This window comes from Mus caroli, chromosome 1 (assembly GCF_900094665.2).
Source record: "Mus caroli chromosome 1, CAROLI_EIJ_v1.1, whole genome shotgun sequence".
Lineage (NCBI taxonomy): Eukaryota > Metazoa > Chordata > Mammalia > Rodentia > Muridae > Mus > Mus caroli.
In genome coordinates this window covers 112164866-112192761 of record NC_034570.1, presented here as the reverse complement: position 1 = coordinate 112192761, position 27896 = coordinate 112164866, and the positions used below count along the sequence as shown (strand labels likewise).

Sequence of the window (27896 nt, the reverse complement as noted above, 5' to 3'; positions counted from 1 at the left end):
TAAAGACCAATCAGCCCTCAGGGCAGTTACAGGGCCTGCAGGTGAAATGCTGTTACCTTCAGAATTCAAACATTAATATTTGGATTACCTACATTATCAGCGGTCACGTGAGCAGGCCAGTGCCCAAAAGACACCAATATCTGTTATGTCTTTGCGTGTCCATGTGTGTGCACATGTGCGTACAGGTACATGTTTATGTGCCTACATATGCATATACTATGAGTATACGCATGTGTGTACATGTGCATGCATGTGTGTATGGATGCATGCACATGTGTGTATACGTGTTGCAGGTGTTTGTGCATGGAGTACATGTATCTATATGCACACACATGGAAGCCTGAGATCGATGTCCCCTCTGGCTAGCCATGCAGAGTCTTTCACTGAACCTGGAATTCACATACTCTGCTTACTTGGTCCTCCAAGTAAGCAAGGCTGGCTAAGCAGCGCACTCCAGGACCCTGCTGGTCTCTACCTCCTCAATGCTACATCTCCAGAGCCCACTACCAGGCTGGGCTTTCACATGGGTACCTCAGACAGGCAAAGCAAGCTCCTTACCAAATGGGTTACTGTTTAATGCAAAACATATTCTTTAGATTTATTCGTTTTCTATTATATGAGTGTCTTGGCTGCATGGATGTATATGTACCATGTTTGAGCCTGGTACCATCAAAAGTCTGAAGAAGACATTCAGTCTCCATGGAACTGTGTCAAGGATGGCTGTGAGCAACCACATCTGTGCCGGGAGCTGAACCGGGGTTCCCCCGCAGAAGCAGCAAGTACTCTGACTGCTGAGAATTATCTCCAACCCTCGTGTGAAACAAATGCCACAGTGTGCTCAGCCAGGCCGTACTAGGAAGCTACAGTTTTTAAAACGCAGGTCAAACATGTTTTGAGCAGACATTTTCACCAGATTTTTCTCTTCAATAACATTAGCAAAATCAAAGAAAGCAAAGAAAAATGTCCCTTCTTCTACAGTAACATCATCCCTCATCCTCACTTTGGGGTGATCTGTTTGCTTTTTGCTTTTGCCTGGTTTTGGTTTTTGTTTGTTTAAGACAGGTCTCAGTTTCCCCCGGGGCTGGTTTTGAACTTGCTCTGCAGCCAAGGCTAGTCTTGAGTTCCCGATTCTCTTGCTTCTAGCTCCCCAAGTGCTGGGATTACAGACATGTTTATTTTGACTCCTTAAAAAAAAAATCCCCCAAACCACCTTATTAACAAAACATCTTTCTTTACTAAAACTTCCTTGAGCAGTGCAATTTTATAAACACACTATTATGGGGCTAGGGAGACTGCCTGAGGGTTAGCGTGTGTGGCTCTCTCAGAGGATCAGGACCCACTCGGGTGGCTCATGACTATCACCTGTGACTTAGCTTCAGGAGATCCAATGCTTCCCTCTAGCTTCCACAGGAATATACACACAGAGACAGAGCAGACAAAAATAAGATACATCTTTTTTTTTTTTTTAAGATTTATTTATTATATCTAAGTACACTGTAGCTGTTTTCCGATGCACCAGAAGAGGGCATCAGATCTCATTACAGATGGTTGTGAGCCACCATGTGGTTGCTGGGATTTGAACTCCGGACCTTCAGAAGAGCAGTCGGTGCTCTTAACCACTGAGCCACCTCTCCAGCCCAAGATAAATCTTTTAAAAATATATAAATAGTGGTTGTGAAGGTTGCCCAGCACGTAAGAACACTGCTTCTCTTGCAAAGGACCAAGGTTTGCTTCCTGGTTCCATGCACGCACATGCTGGTTCACAACTGTCAAGAACTCCAGTTATGGGAAGTCTGACAAACTCTGCTGGCTTCTACAGGCACAGCCTGCACGTGGTACACATATATACGCAGGCAAAAACTCATACAAATAATCACACCAACAGAGCAAATGGGGTCGAAGTGCTTAAAATAAATAGCATTTTATATTTGTGGAGTATTTAATATGCTAGCCCATGCATTGTTAAATTTCACACTGCCTCAAAAACACACAATGATTGCCAGGTGCTATGACACACCGTTTTAATCCCAGCACTCAGGAAGCAGAGGCAGGCAGATCTCTGTAAGTTTGGGGCTAGCCTGGTCCATATAGTGAGTTCTGGGCCAGTTGGGGCTACATTGAGAGGCTCTGTCTCAAAAAAAAGCAAATAAACAAACTGTAAAAGTAACTTTTATTCACCAGATGTAACTGTTGTCTCAGAGGCTTACTAAAATAAGCTCATCCTTTCTAGCTCTTTCTGAACTCTGGCTGGCTGGTCCAAATCAGCAGTTCAGGCCTAAAACTCCTCTCTGAGCCGACCAATTCAAACTGGCTTCTCTCGGCTTCTGAGTGAATTCCTCTGAGTGGAAAAACTGCTTCTGAACTCCATGAACTGAACTGCTGTGAACTGAACTGACTCTCCCTGCACAGTTTCTTTTCTTTTCTTTTCTTTTCTTTTCTTTTCTTTTCTTTCTTTCTTTCTTTTTTTTTTTTTTTTTTTTTTGTTTTTGTGATTTTATTTAAACACAAAACATGCCAAGCCATCTACTCATTTTCTTCGCTGCATAGCCTGGTGTTGGGATTGGTAACTCTGATGGTCATCTGTGCTGCTCTTTCTACGATGGCTTTTCGGTTCTTAGAGGACACGTTGTGAGCTTGTTGCACATCAGCAGCACCTCCAGCTCCTTGGCATTGTGGACCAGAAACTTCCGGAAGCCGCTGGGCAGCACTGCTTGGTTTTCTTGTTGCTCTGGTAACCAATGCTGGGCATCAGGATCTGGCCCTTTAATCTTCTCCGCACCCTGTTGTCTCTGGGTTTCCGCCGGTTTTGCGTAATTTTCACATATCAGTCTGACTGGTGCCTGATGAACTTCTTGGTCCTCTTTTTGACGATCTTGGGCTTCACCAGAGATGAGAGGGCAGCCATGATGCCGCAGAACAGATGGCAGCCACCTCGTAGGCAGCACCGAGGAAGAAGCTCCCAGCACAGTTCTTAAGTAGCCTCTTTCCTGTCTGTTATCATGAGACTTGGGTGTATCCTATCTCTGATCATTCTGTTAAATCGTTCTCTGATTTGTCACTTTGTGTGCCCCTGAATTAGACATCATTGTTTGGGATTAAATGTGTGTGCTAAGGGCATTTCTTTGTTCAGTCGGATTACACGGACCTAGGTCTCTGGATGTGATCCCCTGCCAGGGTAGTCATGTTGCTGGATTAGAATTATTCTACTACAAACAAACAATAAATATAATTTTAAAACTCCCACACATGTTTAGCATCTGCAATGAATATAAAGTCAGGATTACTCTGGGTCCAAATGTATGGTGGCTGAGCCCCTGGGATGAATAGCTGAATCAACAGATGTAGATGCTAATTAAATGGGAGGGTCTCAGAGATTGCCAACTCTGGTGGCTGTAAGAGTGGGTGGGCCCTTCACCCAACAGACGACAACCAGCAGAGAGGAGAGCTGACACTGTCCTCTAACACTCATCAGCACCCAGTGCACTGTCCTGTCCCCACAGGTCAGACAAGAACCAGGGGACCAGGGTAGGTGAAAAGCCAGCACCAAGCCTTTCCTAAGCGGGACAAAGCAACTGTTAGACAGCCACACCCACCCCAATAGCCTCTCCACGCCTGTCAGGACCCAGGGCTTCTGCAATTCCTCCCTGTTTTTCTGCCAGTTCCCCTGAATATGCACACATGCTGTGATGCAATGGGGTTAATGAGTCAGTAATCCAATGATGCATTTTCTACCCCAGTGAGTCTCTGATGGTTACACTAGCTTATTTTATATTGTTGTGGTGCATATGTTTGTGTGTATGTATGTATGTATGTTTGTGTACACAGATATGTAGGATTAAGGTTAGGGTTAGGGTGTGAGTGTGAGTGTGAAAACCAGAGGGCAACATCAACTGTCTTTCCTCAGGAGTCACCCAAGTTTATTTATTTACTTTTGAGACAGAGTTTCTCACTGGCCTTGGGTTCATAGATTACATAGACTGGTCTGGCCAACAAGGCCCAAGAACACATCCCCGTCTCTACCCTCTCAGCGCTGGGATTATAAACGTGCTGCTGTGCCTAGCATGTTTTCCATGAGTTGGGGGTAGTGAACTCAGATCCTCAGTGCTCAGTAAGCACTTTACCAAGTGAGTGATTCCCAGCCCCCAAGCTCTGCTTTACTTTAAAATTTATCTTTTGAAAAAGCTGACATTGTACACATTTGCCTACACACACAGACACACACGTGCCATCACACAATACAATATGCAAAAAAGGGAAACTATATGTAATTTGCAGGTGGATTGAAGGCTATGATTTTGAGATTCTATTCAAGGCAATCTCCTTCAGAAGTGGTGAAAGCCACAATTGAGAAATTTCATATTTACCTCAATCACACTTCTTATTCCTTTCTCTGCTTCAATGTTGAGTATGTAAATGCTGCGGGTCTCATAAATCAAAGCACTTTCCACTCAGGGCCTCCGTCTTCTGCCCGCCTGCCTCTGCGACCTCACAATTAGACTCTGGGTATTAAAATGCAGGCACACAGAGATTGTAATTTCGAAAGATTGTAGGTCATCTGTTGCCCTATCAGATGGGAACGGAATGAAAAGCCACTCTGGAAAGTGACTTAAGGTTATAAAACATTTACACTTTCAAATGTCTGCACTAATTAGCAGAAATCTTTACTGGGTGCTTTGTTATTTTCAAGCAGGGTCTGAAACCCAAGTTTGATGAGTGCTTCTCTACTATGGATGAGGAAGCAGATGGTCTTATAACGCTATGACACAGAGCCTCGGCTTCAGTGTGTGTGTGTGTGTGTGTGTGTGCCTGTGCACGCGCTCCCGTGTGCACATGCGTGCACATACATGTATACCAAGGCAGAAGATGACATGTGACTGTCAGTTCTCTCTTTCCATTATTTGTGGGTCCCAGGGATTGAACTCAGGTGGACAGGATAGACCACAGGTATCTATCTCTACCTGCTGAGCTATCTTACCAGCCCTTATCTATCTACTCCCTTATTTACTTGTAAGACAGGTGTCATGTATCCCAGGCTGGCCTTTACAGCTTGCTTTATAGCTAAGGATGACTTTGAGCTTCGTGTCTCCACCTCCCAGGTGCTAAGGGACTGTCCACCCTAGGCAGCAGTGGCAGGGATCTCAGGGCTGTGTGCATACAAGGTAAGCATTCAAACAACTGACACCCACCCCCCAGCTCCTGCTACTGAATTTTGAGGTCACTACTTGCAACATATAAAACTAGCACATTTAAGTTATTAGCCTTTAAAATGTTAAAGTACCTTTTGAGACGGGGTCATATGTGTCCCAGTTTGGCCTTGAACTCCATATGTAGCTGAGGATAACCTTCCACTTCAGATTCTGCTGTCTCTGCCCTCCGAGTGCTGGACTACAAATGTGCACCACCGTACTCAGTGTTATTCGGGAGAGGGATGAAAGCCAGGGCTTCGTGAACACCAACCGTGCAGTGTACGGATGGAGCCACACTCACAACCCTAAGCGACTTCTTTTAATTCTTAGTCCCTGGCTGGTTTTGTCTTCTCTGATTACTTGATAAAGAAATTTATACACATTTATACTCATTTATACACAGTTTTCCAAGCATGCTACTCCTCACACGCATGCTATTCCCCACACAGTTACAAGTGACTGTCACAGCATGTTATGACTCCTGTCAGTATGATTCCTTAACAAACTTCCATACGTGGAAGCTATGCTTCCTGCCCTCCAAAGTGACTTTATTTATAGTAAATTAATATTCAAACATCACATTTAGATTCATGTCAACAAAAATAATTCAAAATTATGTATCTTTTGAAATAATAAAAAAAATGGTTACCGTATTTGTAATTTCTGAGGGGCGGTGGCAGGCTGGTCCTCAAAGGGACATCTGTAAGAGAAGATGATAATTTTTTTTCATTACAAAATAGCCAAACAGGATTCAGAGTATTTCAGTTCTGCTCTGACCCCTAGTCAAGATTCTTCTTCCTTTCTCCTTTCCTTAAATAAGGTCTGGTATAGTCCAGGCTATATCAGCTAGCTCCGTGTGTGGCCAATAATGATGGGGGACTCTTGATTCTCTGGCCTTTACCTCCTGAGTGCTGGGATTCCCGAAGTGTGTTATCATGCCTGGTTTACACGGTGGTAGGATGGAACTCAAGCACGTCCCCAGTTACACGCTCAGCTGGTCTGAACAATCAGACAAAGTGACGATAAAGCACCATCAAAATCCAGGGGCCATCTACCACAACTAAAGCATCCGTGAGCTGCCGGGCTGGTAGCCACTGACCTGAGAAGTCCCTGAAACTACTGAAAGAACCTTTCCCGGGGCTGGGCAGAAGGCTCAGCCAGAAAAGCACCTGCTGCATAAGCACCACAGGAAATGCCAGAGAACCATGGTCTGCTTGTGTGATCCCAGCACTGGGGGAGGGTGGATCCAGGAGGGCCCTCGGAGGCAGGCAATCATCCTAGCCCAATAAATGAGCTTCAGGTTCAGTGAGAGACCTTTCTCAAAAAAGGAAGGCAGAGAGTGATCAAGGAAAGACATAGACTTCAGGCCTCCCCAAGAATGTGTGCTCACCTAGTGTGCAGCTGAACATACACAAGCATATACCCATACCAACAAACACACAGTCTCACACACACACCACCATACACATGAATGTGTGCTCACCTAGTGTGCAGCTGAACACACACATGCATATATACCCATACCAACAAACACTCAGTCACACACACACACATACACACACACATACACACACACACACACCACACCACCACCACCACCACCACCATCATACACAGGAATGTGCATCTGAACACATGTGCATCACCCATACCAACAAGTACACAGTTACACACGAAATAATAAATGAACAATAGAAAGTATATATGTTGCCATTTGCTTGTTCTTACATAGGGGTGCTCTGCTCAGATGGGGACAAGAGAAGAGAATTTCCATTGTCTTCCAATAGCAGGAACGCATTAGGTTAACAGGGGGATTCTCTGCTGAGTTAAGGAACTGAGGGGTGGCTCTCTGACTAGAGACTGCACAGAAATGACTTCCAGGCAATGGGAGCTGGGGACTGGGCATGGCTTAGTCGGTGGTCTGCTTGCCTAACATGAGTGAAGCTCTTGGTTTGATGTCTAACACGACACAGACCAAGAGGAGTGGTCTAGGCCTGTACTTCAAACAGTTGGGAGGTGAAGGCAGGAGGGTTAGGGGGTCAAGGTCATCCGATTACAAAGTCAGTTTGAGAACAGACTGGGATCAGTGAGAACACATCTCACATAGACATACAGACACACAGACACACACACACACACACACACACAGAGAGAGAGAGAGAGAGAGAGAACAGCTGAGAGGGGAAAGCACACTTTACACAGACAACACATCACACTGCTTCGGGGTGCACACTAACAAGCACAGAGCATGTGCAAAGCAGATGCCATCATAGGATGTGAGGAGAGTGGCTGGATCTCCGTGATCTTCGTCCCAAGAAGCCGCAACTCCACAAGCGCATAAAGACTACCCAGCCAGCTCTAACCCAGCAGCTCTCAACCTTTGTAGATGCTTCCATCCTTTAAGAGAGTGCCTCATGCTTTGGTGACTCCCAACCATAAAGTTATCTTCATTGTTACTGCATAACTTAATTTTGATGCTGTTATGAATCATAATGTAAATATCTGATATGCAGAATATCAGAGATGTGACCTCAAAAAGTCATGGCCCACAGGCTGAGAACTGCTGCTCTAGTCAAAGGGAATCCTCCCATACACCAGCCAGTCCTCAGAGCTGCCAGAAGCATTTGAAGGCAGAGTAACCATCATGGCTGAGAGGAGCCTTAGGACAACTATGGATCTACAGAAAGGCAGGCCAGCTGCTATACATGCCTGCCACACAACTGGATGACCTGAGTTTGATCCCTGGAACTCACGGATAATCTGAAGAAAAGAAATGATTCCATAAATTTGCCCTCTGACCCCACACAGGCCTGCCTCTCCCTTTCTCCCCCCCCCCNCCTCTCTCTCTCTCTCTCTCTCTCTCTCTCTCTCTCNCACACACACACACACACACACACACACACGTGCTCGAGAGGAAACTGGGGGCTATTAAATGCAAAGAAATATGTAAAGATAAAAAGGAAATACTATGGCCTATAGAGATGGTTCAGTCAGCAAAGTTCTTGCCATATACACATGAGCACCCAAGTTCAATAACCAGCATCCCTGTAAAAGGAGAGTGAGCTAGCACAGGGGAAGAGCCTGGGGTATCCCTGGGGTACTGGTGAGCTAGTCTAGCCTGGCCACTGAGCGTGAGCCAGCACAGGGGAAGAGCCAGGGGGATCCCTGGGGTACTGGTGAGCTAGTCTAGCCTGGCCACTGAGCTCTAAGCCAACCAAGGAGAAAGCCTATCTCAAACAAATCAAAAAGAGGGTAGAGCGCTGGAGGGCTGGCTCAGTGTGCTTAAGTACACACACTGCTCTTGCAGAGGACCAAGCTTCAGTTCTCAGCACCTGCATTAGGTGGTTTGTAACTGCCTGTAATCCCAGTTCCAGAGATCCAACACCCTCTGGTCTCCATGGGCAACTGCTACACAAAATGGACATAAACACACGTACATATAATAAATAACCCTTAAAAAAAAACAAGACCAAGGTGGCTATCCAAGGGCGACCTCTGACTGCCACATGCCCATATGCATACATGAACACATACCATCATGGACATGCACACACATGCCAAATACAGGAAAAGGAAAAAACTTAGGATAGTGAGGTTGCAGCGCCCCCTCAGGCTGCCTCGCAAGGCAGCATCACCAGGAGTAATAGGATGTGAAGTAACTCAGAACTCAAAAGCTGGACAAGCCATTCATCACAAAGAATGACCTAGCATTCACAAGTAGGATTTGACATCTTAGAAATACCAAATGCTTCCAAATCAAAGAACATGAGAAATCTCACCTCATCGATACGATATTTTCTGCACTCTTGATTCTATTACAGAAAACTGCTCATTTATAGAAGGAAATGTATCATGGTATTTCTATAATAAAAATATATGATTAAGTGTGTAGGAGGCTGAGGCAGGACCACCTGGGTGTGGTCTCAATATATGTGAACACTTGGTCCCCAGCTGGCTATAAGACCTTTAGGAGATGGGGTTGCTAGAGAAAGCGGGCCACTAGGAGTAGACCTCAACAGCAAGCACTCATGTGCTGAGCCATCTCATTGTCCTGACCTTCCCTGAGTCAGGTCCCTCCCTCATTAGTCTGGAACCCATAAGGCAGGCTATGCTGGCTGGCCAGAGAGCCCCAGGAATCCTCCATCCTCTGCCTCCTCCACCCTGAGATTACAAATGTACACTACCACGTCCGGCTTCTTCACCTGAGTGCTGCGGGCTGATATCAGATTGTCAGCTTGCACACCGAGTCCCTTAGCAACTGAACCATCGTTGCTACTAAATTCCAGCCCTGTATTCTTAATTTCTTTGTTCTTCCTTTCTTCACCTTTATAATGGGGTTACTACCAATCCTGCTCAAACGGGAGGCTAAAAGGGAGAGAGGAGACAATCTGGCCAAGATTCTTAACCCAGCCCCTGACCTACAGGTGAGGCTAGCCCGTGTTATTACTATCCCAAAACTCTTCAATATCAAACTAGATGACCCTTTGTATGAATTGGTGGAGCCAGATAATTTCATTTATGAATTTTATGTGCTCGTGTGCATGCCAACCTGCTTGTGCTCATACATGCAAATGTGTGTACCACAGTGTATACAAATAAGTTGCAAATATGTGGCCCCACCAGCCAGAGTTCTTCAGAACCTTGAACCAGATGAGAGTTTTGGACACAGAGTCCACAACTCAAAAGAGTCCATACCCTAAAGCTCTCCTGTTTTTCAATTGTTTGTTTGTTTTTGACACCAAGTCTCTGTGACACAAACTCCCTAAGTAGCTGAGGGTGACCTTGAACTCCTGATTCTCCTGCCCCAACCTCCTGAGTGCTAGCATTACAGATGTGCACCACCTCCTGAGTGCTGGCATTACAGATGTGCACCATGCCCCACCTCCTGAGTGTTGAGATTACAGATGTGCACGATCCTGCTCAACTCATGCAGTGTTTAAGATGGACCCCAGGACCCGGAACATGGGTCAGCACTCTACCAGCTGAGTAACATCCTCAACACCCCCAAAGTTGACTTTCATAGCTACACTTCCCTCACATACCCAATAGAAACAGGCAGTAGTGGAAGGCCGAGCAGGCAGGCCTGAGCATGCAGCTCTGACAGGCACCACTGTTCTACAGAGGACAGTGGTGACCAATGGTTACTGTGGATGAATCATTCTGTGGTAAATGGGAAGCAAAGAACAGTATGGCCGGGGAAACCAAAACTTCCTGTGCCACCAGAGCAACTGATTCACATCTTGTTCCTAAGGACTTTAAGAGGCACCCATTCTGCCGTACCAAAAATGTCATGGCCCTTGCTGCATTGATACCAAGAAATACTATGACCCTCTAACGTGAACATTTGAAAACACAGGCTGGTGAGATGGCTTAGCAGCAGGTAAAAGCACCCGCCACTGAGCCTGACATGAGTGCTTAATTTCTAGGACCCAGATGGTACAAGGGAAGAACTGACTTCCTACACACATACACACACACACACACACACACACACACACACACACGAGAGAGAGAGAGAGAAAGAGAGAGAGAATATAAATAAAATGCTATAAAATATTAAAATAACTTGAAAATACCTCTGTTTGTAGTTCAAAATCCTAATACACTTTTGTAATAACTTTACAAAAGCAGGCCACTCTATAACTGGCACCAGGGGTGACCAGAATATGCCACCCCAATATATGTCTACCTTGCACAAAGATTATTTAGAAATAAAAGCTGATGTCTAGTGCTCTGGACCCTCCCTGTTCGACTAAAACAAAGCCTCTTGCCCCCACCCCACAAGACCACAGAACAACCTTGAAGACTGCTGTGCCACCAATCAACCTGCAGGGGGCATCAGAGTGAGCCACATTGCAAAGCTTCAGCAACCAGACCTCTGCTTCCCTTGTTCAAAGCTTCCAGGCCTTAGGTCAGGGTCTAAAGACCTCTTCCTTGTCTGGGAGCTTCCCTGAGAAGTTTTCACACCCTAGGTATCCAATATATATGGCATGCACTTAGCAATAAACTGCTGGTTTTTCTCTTGTTCACCTGCCCTTTCATCTGGGGAGACGGCTTGGTGAGTAAAGCACTTGCTTGCCCTTGCCATGTAAGTGTGAATCCCCAGGGCCCACATGAAGCCTGGCATGGCTCTGCATGGCTGTAATCCCAGAGCTACAGGCAGATGAGAGGCAGAGACAAGGAAATCACTGGGAGCTCACAGGACAGTTACAGAGCAGGAAACACAAGACACCCTGTCTCAAACGAGATGAAACTGGCATGGGGTTGTCCTCTGACCGCCACATGTGCTCTGTGACACATGACTCTGGGTGTGCATGTGTGTGTGTATGTGTGTGTGTGGTGTGTGTGCTCGCATGTGTGTACACACATCATACCTAGACAGATTGTTTTTAAGACCTTAAGAGGAAGGAAAAGTTACTCTTAGTATCAAATATCAAAATACCCCTAATAATTAAGAACACAGCAAGAAATAGTCAGTCTGTGATGATGCACACCTTTAATCCCAGCACTTGAGAAGCAAAAGCAGGAGGATCTCTGAGTCTCAGGCCAGCCTGGTCTACAGAGTGAGTTCCAGAACAGCCAGGGCTATACAGAGAAACCCTGTCTCGAAAAACAAACAAACAAACAAACAAAGAAGATGGCAACAGAATTTTGTATTCTGTGTAAGCCAGAAGTTACTTTATGAATGATCATGGTCTTTAAAATGTTTTAAATAACCAAACAAGCAAAGGAAACCAGTTGCCAAACCAAGCCCATTTATTTACCTCTAAAAAAGAGAGCCCTGGGAATTAAGGAGGAGAAGCTGGAGCAAGGTAACAATTTACTCATGGCTGGAGAGATGGCTAGGCAGTTAGGAACACATGATGGCCTTGCAGAGGAACAAATTTCAGCTCCCAGGACCTGAATGGCAGCTCACAACTGTCCACCAACCCAATTCCAGAGAATTGGTGCCCTCTTCTGGCCTACACTAGCACTACATGGATGTGGTAAAAATACAGACATACAGTAAAATAAATAAATCTTTTAAAAACTATTTATTTGGAGCTGGAGAGATGGCTCAGCAGTTAAGAGCACTGACTGCTTTTCCAGAGGTCCTGAGTTCAATTCCCAGCAACCACAAGGTGGCTCACAACCATCTGTAATGGGATCAGATGCCCTCTTCTGGTGCATCTGAAGACATGTACATAAAATAAAATAACTTCTTAAAAAACAAAAACAAAAACAAAAAAACCCTATTTACTCTCTTAATAAATAGACCCCTTTGAGTTCTGAAAAAACAAAAAAAACAAAAAAACCCAAAAAACTATTTACTCAAGATGTCTATACAACCAGGAAGATAGCAGGCCGACGTCTTAGAAAAAGACATCAACTTTTTAGATGACACTTTATTGAGGTATTGTGTATCAGTGTAGTGAATGTGCCATAGCACACTTTCAGTGGCCAGAGCACAGCCTGTGGGAGTTGGCTCCCTCCCTGTACCACATGGCTCCTCAGGTCAAACAGGGGCCTCAGGCTTGCTGTCGAGTGCTTTTCTATGCTAAGCTATCTCCCTGGCCTGAAAAAGACACCTTAACCCAGTGTAAGCGAGGCAAGGGCAAAGAAGGGCTGAGGTAAGCAAGGCATGGGTGACCAGACACTCCTGTGCCCCTTTCCCGTGGAATGAAATGGACCAGGTTGTGAAATCTGCAGTCAGTACATGTGTAATCATAATATCATGGTCTTCATTGCAACAGATATGTCATCTATAGAACAGATATGTCATCTATAGAACAGATATGTCATCTATAGAACAGATATGTCAGGATCAAGAACGGCCTAATCAAGTTAAAAAAGAGTAGAGAAAAATCATAATCATTTTAGTAACTTTTTAAAATTGTTTATGTGTATGTGTGTGCACCTCCTTAGCTGTATAAGCACAACATGCCTGCAGTACCCACAGAGGCCAAAACAGAGCCTCCATCTCCTGGAACTGTAGTCGCTCTGTTCCAATGTGGGGGAAAAGAAACCCAGGTCCTCACAAGAGCAGCAAGCACCCTTAACCACTGAGCTGCTATCCAGCTCCTTAAGCAACTTCATGATTTTGTGTTAGGTTCATTTTTCCACCATCCTGGGGCACATGTGGCCCGCAGGCCACAGGTTAGATACACCCGCTTGAAACCTGGAAAATACCTAGCCACTCCGATCTCAACATCATTTGGCTTTGAAGAGAGAAGAAAGATTGGGTAAGTTTCCTGCAAGCCATTACCTCCCAAGTACACATGAGTGACTGACATGTCTACACAATCTGACCCAAAGTTAGGGAGGCAAAGGGACATAGACAACATGAGTGGAGATCTGTCACCTTGTTTGAGTCACCCAACGGACACCTACACAGACCCAAGAGAAAGGTGAGGGCCTCAAACAAAAGTGGCTTCCAAGTCCCTACAAAGTAACCTTGGTGATCTTCGTCACTATGACACACTCATCTTGCACATGCATGCGGGTGTGCACGTGCACACACACACAAACACAAACTTGAGCGCACACACACGCAGTTGAAGATGACTTCGTGGTTAAAACCCTTGCCACGTAAATATGAGTACCAGAGTTCGATCCCAAGAACCCAGTGGGTGGGCACAGAGGCTGCTTATAATTCCATCCTCAGAAGGCAGAGACAGGGGGTCCCTAGAGGCAGTTGGCTAACAAAATCAGCCATGTCAGTGAGTTCACACATGCACACGCGTACACATAGCATGCATGCATGCACAAAAATGGAAAAATAAGTAAATAAACAGTAAACATATAGATATAACATCACTAGGCTTCCAATTCATGGAACTATATATTAAAAACTGTGCCGTGTACTCTATATCAATTTACTTGACTTAAAAGAGTAAAAGCATATGCAGGATGCTGTATCAGATGCCTTGGGATGCTTCAGTAATGAAGAGCAATAAGGCCCTCTCAGTATGAGGGCCGTACGGTCAGGATGATAAACTAGCACCACCAGAAGATTTTCATTCCTGGGCCAGGGAGATGCTCAGCTGGTAAAAGTGCCTGCTGTCCAGCCTGACGACCTGAGTTTGATCCCTGGGGGAGAATTGGATCCTGCCAGTTATTCTTATTTCCATATGCACTCTGTGACATAAGCACCCCCTACACAAACACACACACACACACACACACACACTAAATACATATGGAAAATGCAAAGAATGTCCCATCTCTGAGACCACAGAGATCAGAGCCCTCCTGATTTCTTCAGCTCCCTGCTCCCACAGCCACACGCCCTGCCAAGACTCCCAAGGGCTGGTAAGAAGACAGTGTCACTGCCTTGCCATTCAGTCTCCAGAGATACAGACTTGCTGCAGGTAAATGTGTGTGTGTGTACATGTTTATGTTACGCATATGTGTGAGGAGACCAGAGGTCAGTGGTGATGCCTTCCTCCATCTCTCTCCACTTTACTTTTAAGACAGGCTCTCCCACTGAGCCTGGAGCTCAGCAACTCTGCCACACAGGTGTAAGGAGCAGAAGCACTACATCCTGAGTAGTGTGTATTCTGACATGAGGGAGGCCTGGTAACGACTCTAAGACCAATTAGACAGCAGTAAACTGACAAAGCCATTACCCATTTGGGCCAGGCTCAAGAGGGATGGCAGAGCTTGGGCATCTGTGTATGGGTATAGATGGTTAATCAGTATGTGCAAAGACTAGCAACTATACTTTCCTCCTCCCAGAAGCTCATAGCCTGGAACTGCTCGCCTACAGAGAGCTGCTGCCTAGACTAGCTAAGCCATACCCCACCCCACCCCCAATCCTGCGCCGTACCATGCTGAAGTGCCAGACGGCAGAGGTAACAGTCAGAGAAGCTCACCTGATCCCAGCTTCATTGTCTGTGTGTCTGTGAGTCTGTGTGTCTACCCTTTTCTCTTACTACCCCTAACCAGGGTTCTGGGACCCAAGCTGTGTCAGATGTAGTAGACAGACTAGACAGTGAGCCCCAGGGATACTCCATCTCCACCCCCCCCCAGCCTTCCAGCCATCCCCCAGGCACCCCCAGAGAGATTAGAGGTACACACCTCCATTCCTGTATTACATGGGTTCTGGGGGATCAAACATGTGTCCTCCTCATGCATGTGTGGCAAGCACTTGCCAGTCACCTCTTCTGCCCTGGACCTTAGTTTGCTTGAAGTTAAACACAATGGAAATAAACCTCTGGGTGTGTGTGTTCACAGTACTCACTAACAAACTGGGGCAGCTGATGATAAGACTCAGGACAAAGGCCAGCCCAGGACATGGGCCAGCCTAGCATCTGCTAGCACCAGCTTACAAAGTGCTTCTGGCTTTGGTGATTTTTCTTAGCTGGTTTTGCTTTGTTTTGTTTTGTTTTGTTTTTGAAGCATAAATATTTCTATGTGCCAAGAATGGCATAAAATTGACTATACATCCTAGGCTGGCCTAAAACTTGCTAAATAGCCCAAGCTAGTGATTATCCTGGCTCTGTGTCCAGAGTGCTGGGAATCTAGGTGGACACCACTAAGCCCAGCCTAATTTTGTGCTTTTCAAAGATTATTATTAACATCATAGTCAGATGTTTTCATTGCCAAGTCATAAATGAAACAAAGAAGCTCTAATTTCCCATACCTTGCTTTAGAAATATTATAAATTCCTTTACAGTTTGATGCAAGTTTACTCCATGATACACTACAGGTTTGAAATTCCGATGCTCAAATGAACGGATGAGGCGAACTGTGAGGGTGGCTTCCTCCGCAGCCATGTGGAGAGATACCTGTGGGAAGACACATGGAGAAAGTGGGTAAAGACACTGCTGCTCTTGGGATCCAGACCCTCAGCATCCACACGAAAGCTGGACACATACGGTGACCTCCTCCTGCCTTCCCAACACTTGGAGTCAGAGCCAGAGACTCCTAGAGCGATCTAGATGGCAAGACTAGCCAGAAATGGGGGCTCAGCCTCAATAATGAAGGAGAGAGCAACTGAGGAAAACACCCAGAGTCAACCTCAGTCCTCCTCTACACACACACACACACACACATGCATACGCACATACATACATACAATAAATACATTAAAGTAAATAAAATTCAGATAAAAGTTGTTTCTTTGGCAACAGCTTTAATAACATTGGCAACATTCTATGTCCTAAGGCAAGATATTAAGTATATGGAGAGTATGCTATTTTTATGCCTTTCAATTTGTCTGAAATAGTCCATAACATAGAAATAAATCATATAAACTTGGCTTAGAAAGTCTCTCTGAATAACTGAGTGCTTGTTCAACTATTTTACTAAATTTAGGGAAAGATACCATACATTAGGCATAAAAATCCAGGGAGTTTACTATTGAATGCATCAAATAATTTATAATTAAAATGAACATATTAGCTATAATAAAAGAGCTTCCATAAAACCTGAAATAGATTTTCCCCATAAAACAAAGGGTTCAGCTAACCTTGTCTCATGGCTAATAAGCCTAATAAATCCTTTGATAATTCCAATATTGGTTATTTCAGCATTCCTCATTAACTCCTTTTAGAATTCTCCTCAGATAAACACAGTCCTAAACTCTACTGAACAGCAGTTCAACAAACATCGACAAAATAAAAACTTTCAACATCGAGAGGCTCTTAATAAGGAGCAACTCTTGAGGAAGAGAGCCTGTTAGGAAAGCAGTATTAAAGCGGCAGCTGGTGGATCAGTGAAAGCACCCGCCATGCAGGCTGAGGACATGAGTTCAAATCCTCAGTACCCACATAAAAGCCAGGCAGGCATGGTGGTGCACCTGTAATGCGGTGCTCTGGAGGTGGGGATAGAGGGGAAGGCAGGATTCCCAGGATACAGTGACAGCTGGACCAGTCAGACTGTCACCATGGTGATGGTCAACAACATTCCTTTTCGGGGATCTGATGCCCCCTTTGTCAGAAGTCCTGACTTGGACCCATGTAAGAGTTCTACACGTGAGTAAAGCCAGGTGGCAGAGCCAGGCATGCCTGCCCTTGTTCTGCATTTGTCCCTTTAGGACCCTGACCTTTGAGTTCAACTGCTTCTGCTCAGGTCTACATGTCAATCACTTATGGGAGGGACATTTGTCTATAGGATAGAAGAGGCTGACTCATCTGAAACAAGACTCATCGTCTTGTTCTTGGTCCCTCAAAGCCGAGACATCAGGCTAGCAGCAACAGATATGTCTAGGATTTCTGAGGCACTGTGACCAACAGATTGCCACTGCTAGTTTTCATAACCTGGCGCCCTTCTAGCCCATAGGAGAGGAATCTGCTAGTCTCTATCACCAATCCCCCATGCCCCACCTTCTGCCCCAAGCCCCACTTCTTTCCCCTGGCCTAAGATGAAGGAGCCTACACTTGGACCTGCAGAGAGGAGAGTTGTCTGCAGTGCTGGCCTACATCTTCTTGGCATTGCTGACATTCTGGTCTTTGTTTCCTGGTTTGATGGGGATATGCTGTCTGTCATGTCTCATAGCAGCACATGACTAGACTGGACCTTACTGTGTAGCTGAGGATGGCCTTGAACTATTGATCCTTCTGCCTCTACCTCCTAAGAGTTGGATTTACAGATGTGCACCACCACGCCTGGTTTATGCAGAGCTGGGAATGGAACCCATGGCTTTGACATGCTAGGCAAGTGCCACCAGCCAGGCCACGTCCCCTCCCTAGCATTCTCAGTGAGTCCTTTTTTCCTTTGTGCCAAGAATTTGTAATTGATTCACTAGAGTTCTTTCCCAGTAATGGTGTAGTATCCTAGTGTGCATAGACCTGGATTTAATGGGGAAAGAAAGTTTACTTAATAAATTTGCATCTAGGAAGCTAAGCAGCAGCAGGGCAAAAGCACACTACACAAAAGAAGAAACCTTCGAGATACAGTCATACAAAAACAGGTTTATACTTTTATAATTGTAAGAAAGGCTTCAAACAATCAGAAAGCAGGAACACTAAGAAAAAGTAGGGATAACAATTAAAAAGTAAAACCAATATCCTAGTACAAATATGGTCAACAGTCATTAGCAGGGGGTTGTCTTAATTGTCGAAACTCAGGTAGCACAGGCTAGACTCTAATGAACTACACAGCCGAGAATAACCCTAAATTCCTGGCCATCCTGCCTCTGTCTAAGTGCTGGGATTATAGGTGTGTGCTTCTACACCCAGCTTTGTCTACATGTTTTAAGACAATAATGTGCATTATTTTTAATTCTAACTAACTTATCTTCAATTCTAACTAAAGATCTGTAGTAGAAACATGAAAAAAGGCAACTGTACCTCTGAATTTGTAAAATTAAAGAACAAAACATTTTCAAAGGCCTAACTAATGGCAAGCAAAAATCTGGAGGAACAAATATTTTTATATATTGTTGATAAGAACATAAAATGGCACAGCTTTGGGGGATGTAAGAAGAGAAATCTATAAACATTTTAAATCTGGGGTGTAGGGTCAGTCAGAACTGAACTTGCCGTGTTAGCTGGAGCTCAGACAGAGCTGCATGCAGCAGTGACCGCTGGAAATCCCAGTGCTGGGGAATTAAGACAGGCAGACCACGGGATGGCTGGTGGGCAAGCTCAGCTAACTGGTCAGCTCCAGATTCAGACAGAGACCCTGTCTTACAAAAGTAAGGAAGAGACTGGCTAAGAAGACACCTGATATTGACACTTCCACCTCCACGTGCGCAAGCATCCATACACATGTACACACCCGTGTGTTCCACACAACACACACACACACACAAACCCTTAATTTGGCCAGCTGTTGATAAAGCAATGTTTCTTCCAAGAATTAACCCTAACAAGAAAATCACATTAAATATTTTTAATCCATAATTCATAGTAATACTTTAATTTTTAAATCTTACATGAGTATGTGTTTTCTTACATGCATCTGTGTATCACCTGCCTGCCTGGTGTCTGTAGAGGCCAGATGAGGGCGTCAGGTTTGCCTAGAACTGTTGTCACAGACGTGTGTTGCCACATAAATGCTGGGAACTGAACCCAGCCAGGTCCTCTGGAAGAGCTGCCAATACTCTTAACCATTGTGCTATCTCTCCATCCCAGTAATACTTTTTAAATTCTCAGAATTTTTTTAAGTGTTTGTGTGCATGCAGTACCTGAAGAGTCCAATAAGGGGCACTGGAGCCACTGGAGCTAGAGTTACAATGGTTTTAAGTCACTAGCTGTAAGAACCTAAACTCCTGTACTCTGAAAGAGCAGCAAGCACCTGTAACCCCTGAGCCAGCTCTAACATATGTGGGTGTTTGATTTTTAGACACTGTGCACACTATGTAGATGAGGCTGGTCGCAGCCTCCAAAGTGGTAAGTAAGATAGCAAGCAAGCACCATCACATCCAGCTAGAAATAAGCTGTTCCTGGGAGCCACATTTGCATAGATACCAAAGGACTTAAATGGAGAAGAAGGAAGGAAGGAAGAAGGAAGGAGGGAGGGAAGGACGGAGGGAGGGAGGGAGCGAGCCAATCACAACAGGTTACATCTGTATCGTTCCCTTTGTCTTTCTTAAAATGAAACCACAGAAATAAAGAGATGGGTGCTGTCATTCTCACCCACTCCCCTTCACTTAACAGTGTGATTCCTGCAACCACAACTGGCAGATCCACAACTGGCAGATCCACAACTGGCAGATCCAGAGGTGGGAAGGGAAACCAGAACAACCGGGCGGGCGATGGAGACAGCTCATTTAACTGGGGAAACAAAGGCTGTTTAAACCTTTGGGAGGGTGAGCAGGGGGTTTGGAGGGTATGTTTCCATCATTGGCTGGGGCCGGGCGCCTTGGATGCCTCATTTGCACGAGGAGGAATTCCAGGTGCTGCTGGATGTGACCTTATAAGGGAAGAGGAAGTTTAACCTGGCTGTGACTACAGGACCTCCTCTGGTGTGCACAAAGGTGGAGGACGAAGGCCTGGGGCAGGGGAATGGTCCCACTCCCTCCTACCACTCTTTCGAGACTAGATGTCCAGGGTTGGACATGCTCCATGAATTCCTAGCCCCACATAGTGCCACCAGGCTAAGTAAAGAGTGGGTACTGGCAAAAGGGCATAAGGGATCTTGTGATCAAATAGTCTAAATCTCTTTTGCATGATGGGGCACAGTATATCTTAGAACCCGGTATATCCGAGGACAACAATCTTCCACTGAACTGCTCCCCACTGGCCCCTGAATGTCCTGTTTGTGTTCATGTATGTGTGAATGCACTGGTGCGTGTATGTTGTATGTATGGGTAGAGGTCAGAGAACAATCTCACGTGCTGTTTCTCGGGTACTGTGGTAATTTGAATAGGAAAATTCCCACAGGCTCATAGATTTGAACGCGTGGTCACCAGGGACTGACACTATTATGAGGTGTGCTTTTGTTGGGATGGATGTGACCTTGTTAGAGAAACTGTGTCTCTGGGGGTAGGCTTTGAGGTTTCAAATGCTCAAGCCAGGGTCAGTTTCTCTCTCTTCCTGCTGCCTGCAGATCCAGATGTAGAGCTCTCGAGCTCCTCCTCCAGCACCATGTTGGCCCACATGCCCTCATTGGCTCCTGCCACGCTAACCCTCTGAAACTGTAAGCAAGCCCCAATTAAATGCTTTCATTTATAGAGTTGCCATGCATGGTCACAGCGTCTTTTCACAGCAATTGGACATTGACAAAGACAGGTTTCTTCTACTTTTTGTTTGGGACACTGATTCTCAGTGGCCTGGAATCTTACCAAAGAGGCCACATTAGCTGGCAATGAGCTTCCTGCGATCCGCCTGTCTCTGAATACAGCACCACTCCCAGCTTTTTAACCTGGGCCCTGGGGATCCAAACTCAGGTCCTCGTGTTTACAAGGCAAGCGCTTTGCCCACCGAGCCATCTCTCCAGCCCATGTTTTTTAGCGTCATTACATGTATTTGTTTATTGTGTATGTGCACTGGGGTACACTGTGCCAGCACCCAGGTGGAAGTCGGAGGACAACTCTTTCTTCCATGTAGCTCAAACTCAGAGTTTGTAGCAAGTACTTTATGTTGGGGTATATTGTGTGAAGGTGTGTCTCTGTATATTCAATTGTTGCTTCTGTACCAGAAGAGAGGTAAATGCCAGCAGGCTTCTGGTATTGCTATTTCTGTGGCCCATTAGCGGGCTTTCTCTTTTGTAAGTATTCATTCTCCCTCATCTGCCTAAGGCAATCTAGAATTGGGTCTGATTGGCTGTCCTAAGAGAGACACTGGGAAAAGAAATGAGAGGCAGGAGATTCAGCCAGGTGACACAGAGGTGAACGAACTGATCAGAGTGGAGCAGAGAGGCAGAACTAGCCACATGATGGGGCACAGTTAGTCAAGTTAAGTTTAAACTAGCTAGGGGCCTACCCTAGCTAAAGGCCTAAGCTATAAAATAATAAAAAGGTCTCTGAGTTGTTATTTATATTGCAGATGTGTCCACTGTAACTCCCACTGTACCTTTACCCATTGGCAATCCATCATGTGTTCTAATCTTGACTGCAATATTATTTATACTTATCTACACATGTGATAAAACTGCATAAAATAAATGCATGCACACATAGACATGTACACGGACACACACACACACAAATGCATGTAAAACTCGTGAAATCTGAACAGAAAACTGAAACCATGGATTGTGCCTCCAGCAGCTGTCTAGTCATGAAGATAGACAATGCTCAGGCCAGGCACCACCAGGGTTATACTGGGTGAGAGAGACAAATATTCTTATCTGCATCATTTCTTATGATCTTGTCAAAACTACAACTATTTCAAAATAAAAACGTTTCTAAATTTGTCACTTCGACAAGTCTGATGGAATTATGAGAGGAGGGGAACACACTGAGAGCACTAAAGCCATGACATATGAAGAGACCTTAGAACAGAGACAGCAATTCAGCCACCAGCTGACTGCATCTAACTGCACCTGCAAACCATGACAACTGCATCAAGTCCAGATCTTCCAGTGGAAAGGTCAGATGCTAAGAAAGTCTACTGGAAGAGTCACCTGGTTTCCTCAGCAAGCTCCCCAGAAATAAAGAAGGTGGTCTAGGGAGACTGCACCTAGAGGTTGTCTGTCCTCTGACCTCCACATGCACACAATGGCAACCAGGTATGCCACTGCACCCATACACATGACCACACACATGCAGACAGACATCATACACACAAAGGAAGAGTATATTAAGAGGGACGGTCATGTATCTAGACTAGTTTGGTTCAGACATGGGTGTGTCCCCTGAGGCTGCAGAAACTTGACCCCAGAATAGCCTATGGAAGGGCTGTGGGACCTTCCAAAGGTAGGCACCTTGTATGGAGATTGAACTCAGTAGCAGAGCACAAGTTCAGCACGGGGGCCAGGGGCGGGCGCTGGGCTCAATTCCCAGCATCACGTGCTTATATTAAAATCCATAGCATTCAGTAGTTGGGGCTCAAGAATCAGGTCACATGACTAGTAGGCGTCTGACCCTGTCTGCGTGGTACTGAAAGCCCACTCGTGCCAGCCTGGACGTCCTCACCATAGCAACAGACTTCATGCATCCTTACAGTCACAATGATAGCTCACGCTTCCCACACTGTCACCAAGTTTGTGCCACACCCTTCTACTATCTGTCTCTTTACCCTCCAACCACGGGACCACTCAAGAAGCAGGTCAGAGCCTCCCTACTGCAGGATAGCTCCAATGTCAGTGCCTCCTCCCTCAGCCTGAGCCCGGCCCTATCTCTCAGGTTGGAGGGTTCATACAAGAAAGCACCCTACATGCTTTCTTTCTTCTAGGGCCATCGACTTGGGCCACGTGAGATATGTTGGGGGCATCAGGAACACTTGCTGGCAGGCAGGCAGGGCTGAGGATGTCCTGCACTCCCCAGGACACACTGGCAGAGCAGTCCTGCAACATCGCCATAGGGCCACAGGAGAGGTATGCAAGCTGAGAGTGGTACACAGCCTGCCTGGTAGGCATAAGGCTGGATCCCCAGCATCCCAAAAGCCATCAGAGAGGGAGGACGGATAGGAGGAAAAGAGGCAAGGAATAAAGAAGGAAGGGGAGTCAAAGAAGGAAGGACACACAGGGAGGAAGGGAGGAAAGAAGGAAGAAGATGGGGGAGAGGGAGGAAAGGAAGACAAGGGGGATATATGAAAGGAAGAGAAAAAGGGAAGAGAGGATGGAGAGGAGAGAGAAGAGAGGACAGGAGGGAAGGGAAGATGGAAAGAGATATAAAGAAAACCTTACTGTTTCCCAACCAAAAACAGCAACTCAATATCTCTGTATTACATGCAGTTCAGCTGAAAGTAGACTGTTCACACCCTAACATAGACACCATTGGGTAGGGCTTTGAAAAGCGAGAGTGCCTGAGGCTTAGGAAGGTCTTTAAACTTGGGCATCTATAAAACCTGTTCTGGCTGGTGCCTGCTGGAGCACCTGGTTCCCTGATCGCCACATCACTGCAGCTGAGATACTCAACAACCCCTCAAAGGCCCTCCCTGGGAACGGAGAGCCACACTGGCCCAGACGCAAGGATGTTTAGGGGCTTGGAGTCAGCAAGCAGGCTTACAACCTCCAGTTGCCAGACTGAGAGACATTCAGGAGCCAAGGAGCATGGGTTGCAGGTTGCCACAACACTCCCGGCCCGCGAAGCGTCCCAAGCTGGCACCTCTCAGCTTGGCAGAGTTCCCAGCCAGACAGCTAGAAACCCAGCAAGGCTGGCTCCTGAGGCAAGACAAGAGGCACAGCCTGATGTCCTCATGGACATGGAAAACACATGTTCACATAACACTGGGTTGTGGGCTTCAGACCGATCTCTATCAGCTTAGGAAAAGCATGTAACTGCATGTAACTGGCTATTCGTTTAGTCTGTGTCTACAAAGTTGGCTGTCAAAGTTACCATCAGGAGCCACTGCTAAGACAACCTGACACGGAGTCAGGTTACCAGAAGCCTCTGGTCCTGGCAATGTTGTCAGTTAATCAAGACATAGACTGTCATGTTCTGTCATGTATGTTTGTAAAATTGAATTCACAGATGACAACACTGTGTATAGAAAAAGCTGCTACCACACCAGTTAGCTCTGTAAGATGTACCGGGCCTTCTCACACTTAGGAACACTCAGTGATTCAAAGCTACGCCTGGGGGTATTACATATAACAAACGATGGGGCCAGGGGATTGGCTCTGCTGGTTAAAGGCACTTGCTGTGAAAGTCTGATGACCCAAGATCAATCCTGGAACCTAAGTGCAGATGAAATGATTCCACAAAGTTGTTCTCTGTCACGTGTACGCTGTGACGCTTTCATGCCCCTCACACCCCATAATACTAACGTTTTAAAAATTAAAAAAAAAAAAAAAAGTAAAAGATGGGAGTGGGGAGATGGTTCCCTTGGTAAAGCGCTTGCCTCTTAATAAGCATGAGAATCTACATAAAAAGACAGCACAGGGCTCATCCCAGTGATCATTTGCAAGTAAAGCTGTGTGGACAAAGGGTGTCCTGTGGGACGCACTGTGACAAACACAGCTTCCAATGACGAGATTTTATTTTCTTTGTGTGTGGGGGGGGGACCTGCAAGGGCAAAGGGCAGATATGAAGGGATAAGGAGATGAGTGGGATTGGGGAGCAGGATGTGAAACTCACAAAGAATCAATAAACATGTTTTTTAAAGCCCTTACCACTGAGTATGATAATGTTAGTTTTATTCTATGATCCCACACAGAAGGAAAAGCCAACTCTTGCAAGTTATGTTCTGACCTCCATCATGTACTCTAACATATACACACATTCACACACATACACACATATATACATACACACACATACATACATACTCACATATACACACATATACTTACACACATACAAGCACATGCACACACAAACACACATATACACACACACATCCATACACACACATACACCTGCAAGCACATACACACACACACATATAATTTTTAAATTAAAAAAACAAAAACAGTTGTGGCTGGGGATGCTGTCAAACCTACTGCGCTGAGTCTGACTCTTGAGACCCACAGTGAAAGAAGAGAACCAATGCCCTCAGGTGTCCTTGGATCCCCACAATGTGCTATGGCAATGCACTAATACACTAATAAATGTGATTTTAAAAGTTAACAAGTCACTTTAGAAGTAATTCTTTAAAAGAATGAAAAGAAAAGGGAGGGAGTGAGGGAAGGAGGGAGGGAGGGAGTGAGGGAAGGAGGGAGGGAGGGAGGGAGGGAAGAAGGGAGGAAGGAAGGAAGGAAGGTAGGTTGGTTTGCCACCCAGTATACCAGTACATGCCTATAGTCCCAGTGACAAGATGGTAGGCTGAGATAGGCAGATCCTAGAAGCTTAAAGGAGAGCTAGCCTAGCCTACTTGGCAAAGTTTCAGGTTATTAAGAGACTTTGTCCAAGAAAAAAGGGGAGACAGGGAAAGGATGGAACCTGAGGAGTGACATTCAAGGTTGCCCTTTGACCTCCAAACATGCAAAGCACACACGCACATGCAGACACACATTAAATAGATTATAAACTGGGTGCCTGCTCAGCTGAGGATCTGAACTGAGAAGACAAAGGGTCACCCTGTCAGACCTGAGCTGCGCTTGTGAGCACTGCATGACTTATGCTTTACCTTGCTCTATAAGAGCCAAACGTGAGCGGAGGAAGCACTTTAGGCATAGCTCTCTGCTTGGGTCACCAATAACGACGAGTGAGCCCCAGAATCAGCCCGGGACTGACCACCTGACCAACGGCTGCACACCGACCCTCTGCTAACTGTTCTGCTTGCCTTCCAAGACAGGGTCTTGCTATACTGCTGGGGCTGATCGTGAATCTGGGCTCCAGTGATCCTTCTGCCTCAGCTTCCCTGGGACATAACACCATGGCTAGCATCACCTTCCAATGTCTGATGCGAGTGTATTTCCAGCCTCTAAGATGACAGAATCAGAACTACAGAATGGGAGACAATCTTGGCTAGCTACTCGTCTGACAGAAGATCAGTGTCTGGAATATATAAAGACCCAAAATATTAAACACCAGAAGAACAAAAAATCCAATCAATAAATGAACAGGCAAATGAACTAAACACAAATCAAACCAAACTCCATTGAGAGAACATCTTCATCTCTGTCAGAGTGGCTGTCATCACACACACACACACACACACACACACACCCCACATATACACATACAAACACCCACATGTTGGTGAGGATGTAAAGACATTGCAGTCCAGCCATGTTAATCAGAATGGAAAATTCCCAAAACAAACCCCTAACACCTTAGAACTGTCACATGAGCCAGCTATCCCCATGCTGGGCAACAACTTGAGAAAACCACAGTCACCTACAATCCAGACACTCACACACATGGCTTACTGAAGCACCATTCACATCAGTGAATTACACAATCAGCCATGGAGTGTGTGTGTGTGTGTGTGTGTGTGTGAGTCTGATGTGGTGGTGGGGTTCTATATGCCTGTGGTGTGTGTGTATGTGATTTAGCCACAGAAGAGTAACAGTATATCTTTTGTAGGAATATGGAGCCAATGGAAAACAATACTGTGTTAAGCAAGATAAAGGCCAGCTTGGAAAGACAAACATTCTGTTTCTCTCACACAGAATCTACGTGGGAGAAGAATAAGGAGCTGAGCGGAAGGGAGTCTATTCAGGGAGGTGAGGAAGAAAAGGGAGACCAGCAGGTGGGTGAGGAGAGGACGGGGATAAAACAAGTTATATACCTGCATGAATGTCCCCAGGGAGCCCATTATCCTACACAATCCTTTCAAAGGGAGAAAAAAAAATATCACAAGTTTTAAGTGTAGGAAAAGCATTCAAACAAAACCAGTAGGGACAGAAGACTTTACAGCTACCAGCAAGACTGCACAGTCCGACCTCCCTCTGTGCCACAGGCAGGTGGTGTCCGACAACTGTCTTCTTTAAGCACCTTCCTTTACTCTCCCTTTTTAAGCTAGCATACAAAGTAACAGATTTCCTAATGACACACTTCATACTCCATACTTCATGTCATATACTGCTTTTATGCACCTGCCTGCTCCTGTGTCCTCCCCCTCCCTCCCCCCCCACTGCACCCTCCCTCCTGTCTAGCAGCTCCCCGCTCAGCTTCCATGTCCCAAGCATTCTCTTCCTGCTTTTCCTCTTTCCCCTCCCTTTAGATCTCTTCCTCCCCTTGCTTGGTCCCCTTTCTGGGCCCCTCACACGCACACACACTCACGCATGCACACTTTAGAGTCAGTGTATAAGGGAAAACACGAAGTATTTGAATTTGTGATCCTGACATATTATCGTAACATAATCACCTCCAGTTCCATCCATTGCCTGCAAATGTCATCATTTTGTTTTCTTCACAGTTAAATAAGATTCCACTGTGTATTCATTACCAATTAATTCATCTACCGACAGACATCTGGGCTGCTGCTCTTTCTGTGAATAACAGCAAGAAACATGGGTGGGCAGTGTCTCTGTGGTATGTTGATTAAGAGCAGCGATTCACAACCTGTGGGTCACAACCCTTTTCTGGGATCAAACAACCCTTTGCAGGGTGTACTGGCTATTTTTGTGTCAACTTGACACAGCTGGAGTTATCACAGAGAAAGGAGCTTCAGTTGAGGAAATGCCTCCATGAGACCCAACTGTAAGGCATTTTCTCAATTAGTGATCAAGGGGGAAAGGCCCCTTGTGGGTGGGACCATCCCTGGGCTGGTAGTCTTGGGTTCTATA

General features: G+C 45.7%; 1 protein-coding gene and 1 pseudogene across 2 annotated transcripts in view; both read right to left on the bottom strand.

Annotated features, from left to right (window-relative positions):
* The window catches only part of C1H2orf76 (chromosome 1 C2orf76 homolog), a 65473-nt gene that overhangs the window by 18114 nt on the left and 19463 nt on the right, over positions 1-27896 (bottom strand). Inside the window, exons 1-3 of one of the 2 annotated variants that reach the window (XM_021169559.1) lie at positions 16639-16699; positions 15811-15955; positions 5836-5886 (exon numbers count right to left, since the gene is read on the bottom strand). In XM_021169559.1, coding sequence (XP_021025218.1) covers positions 5836-5886; positions 15811-15943 — 184 coding nt within the window. In that variant the 5' untranslated portion in view covers positions 15944-15955; positions 16639-16699. Of the gene's footprint in view, positions 1-5835; positions 5887-15810; positions 15956-16638; positions 16700-27896 lie in introns of those variants that run through there. The other variant, XM_021169550.1, reaches the window with a different exon arrangement.
* Positions 2524-2905, bottom strand: LOC110299739 (annotated as a pseudogene).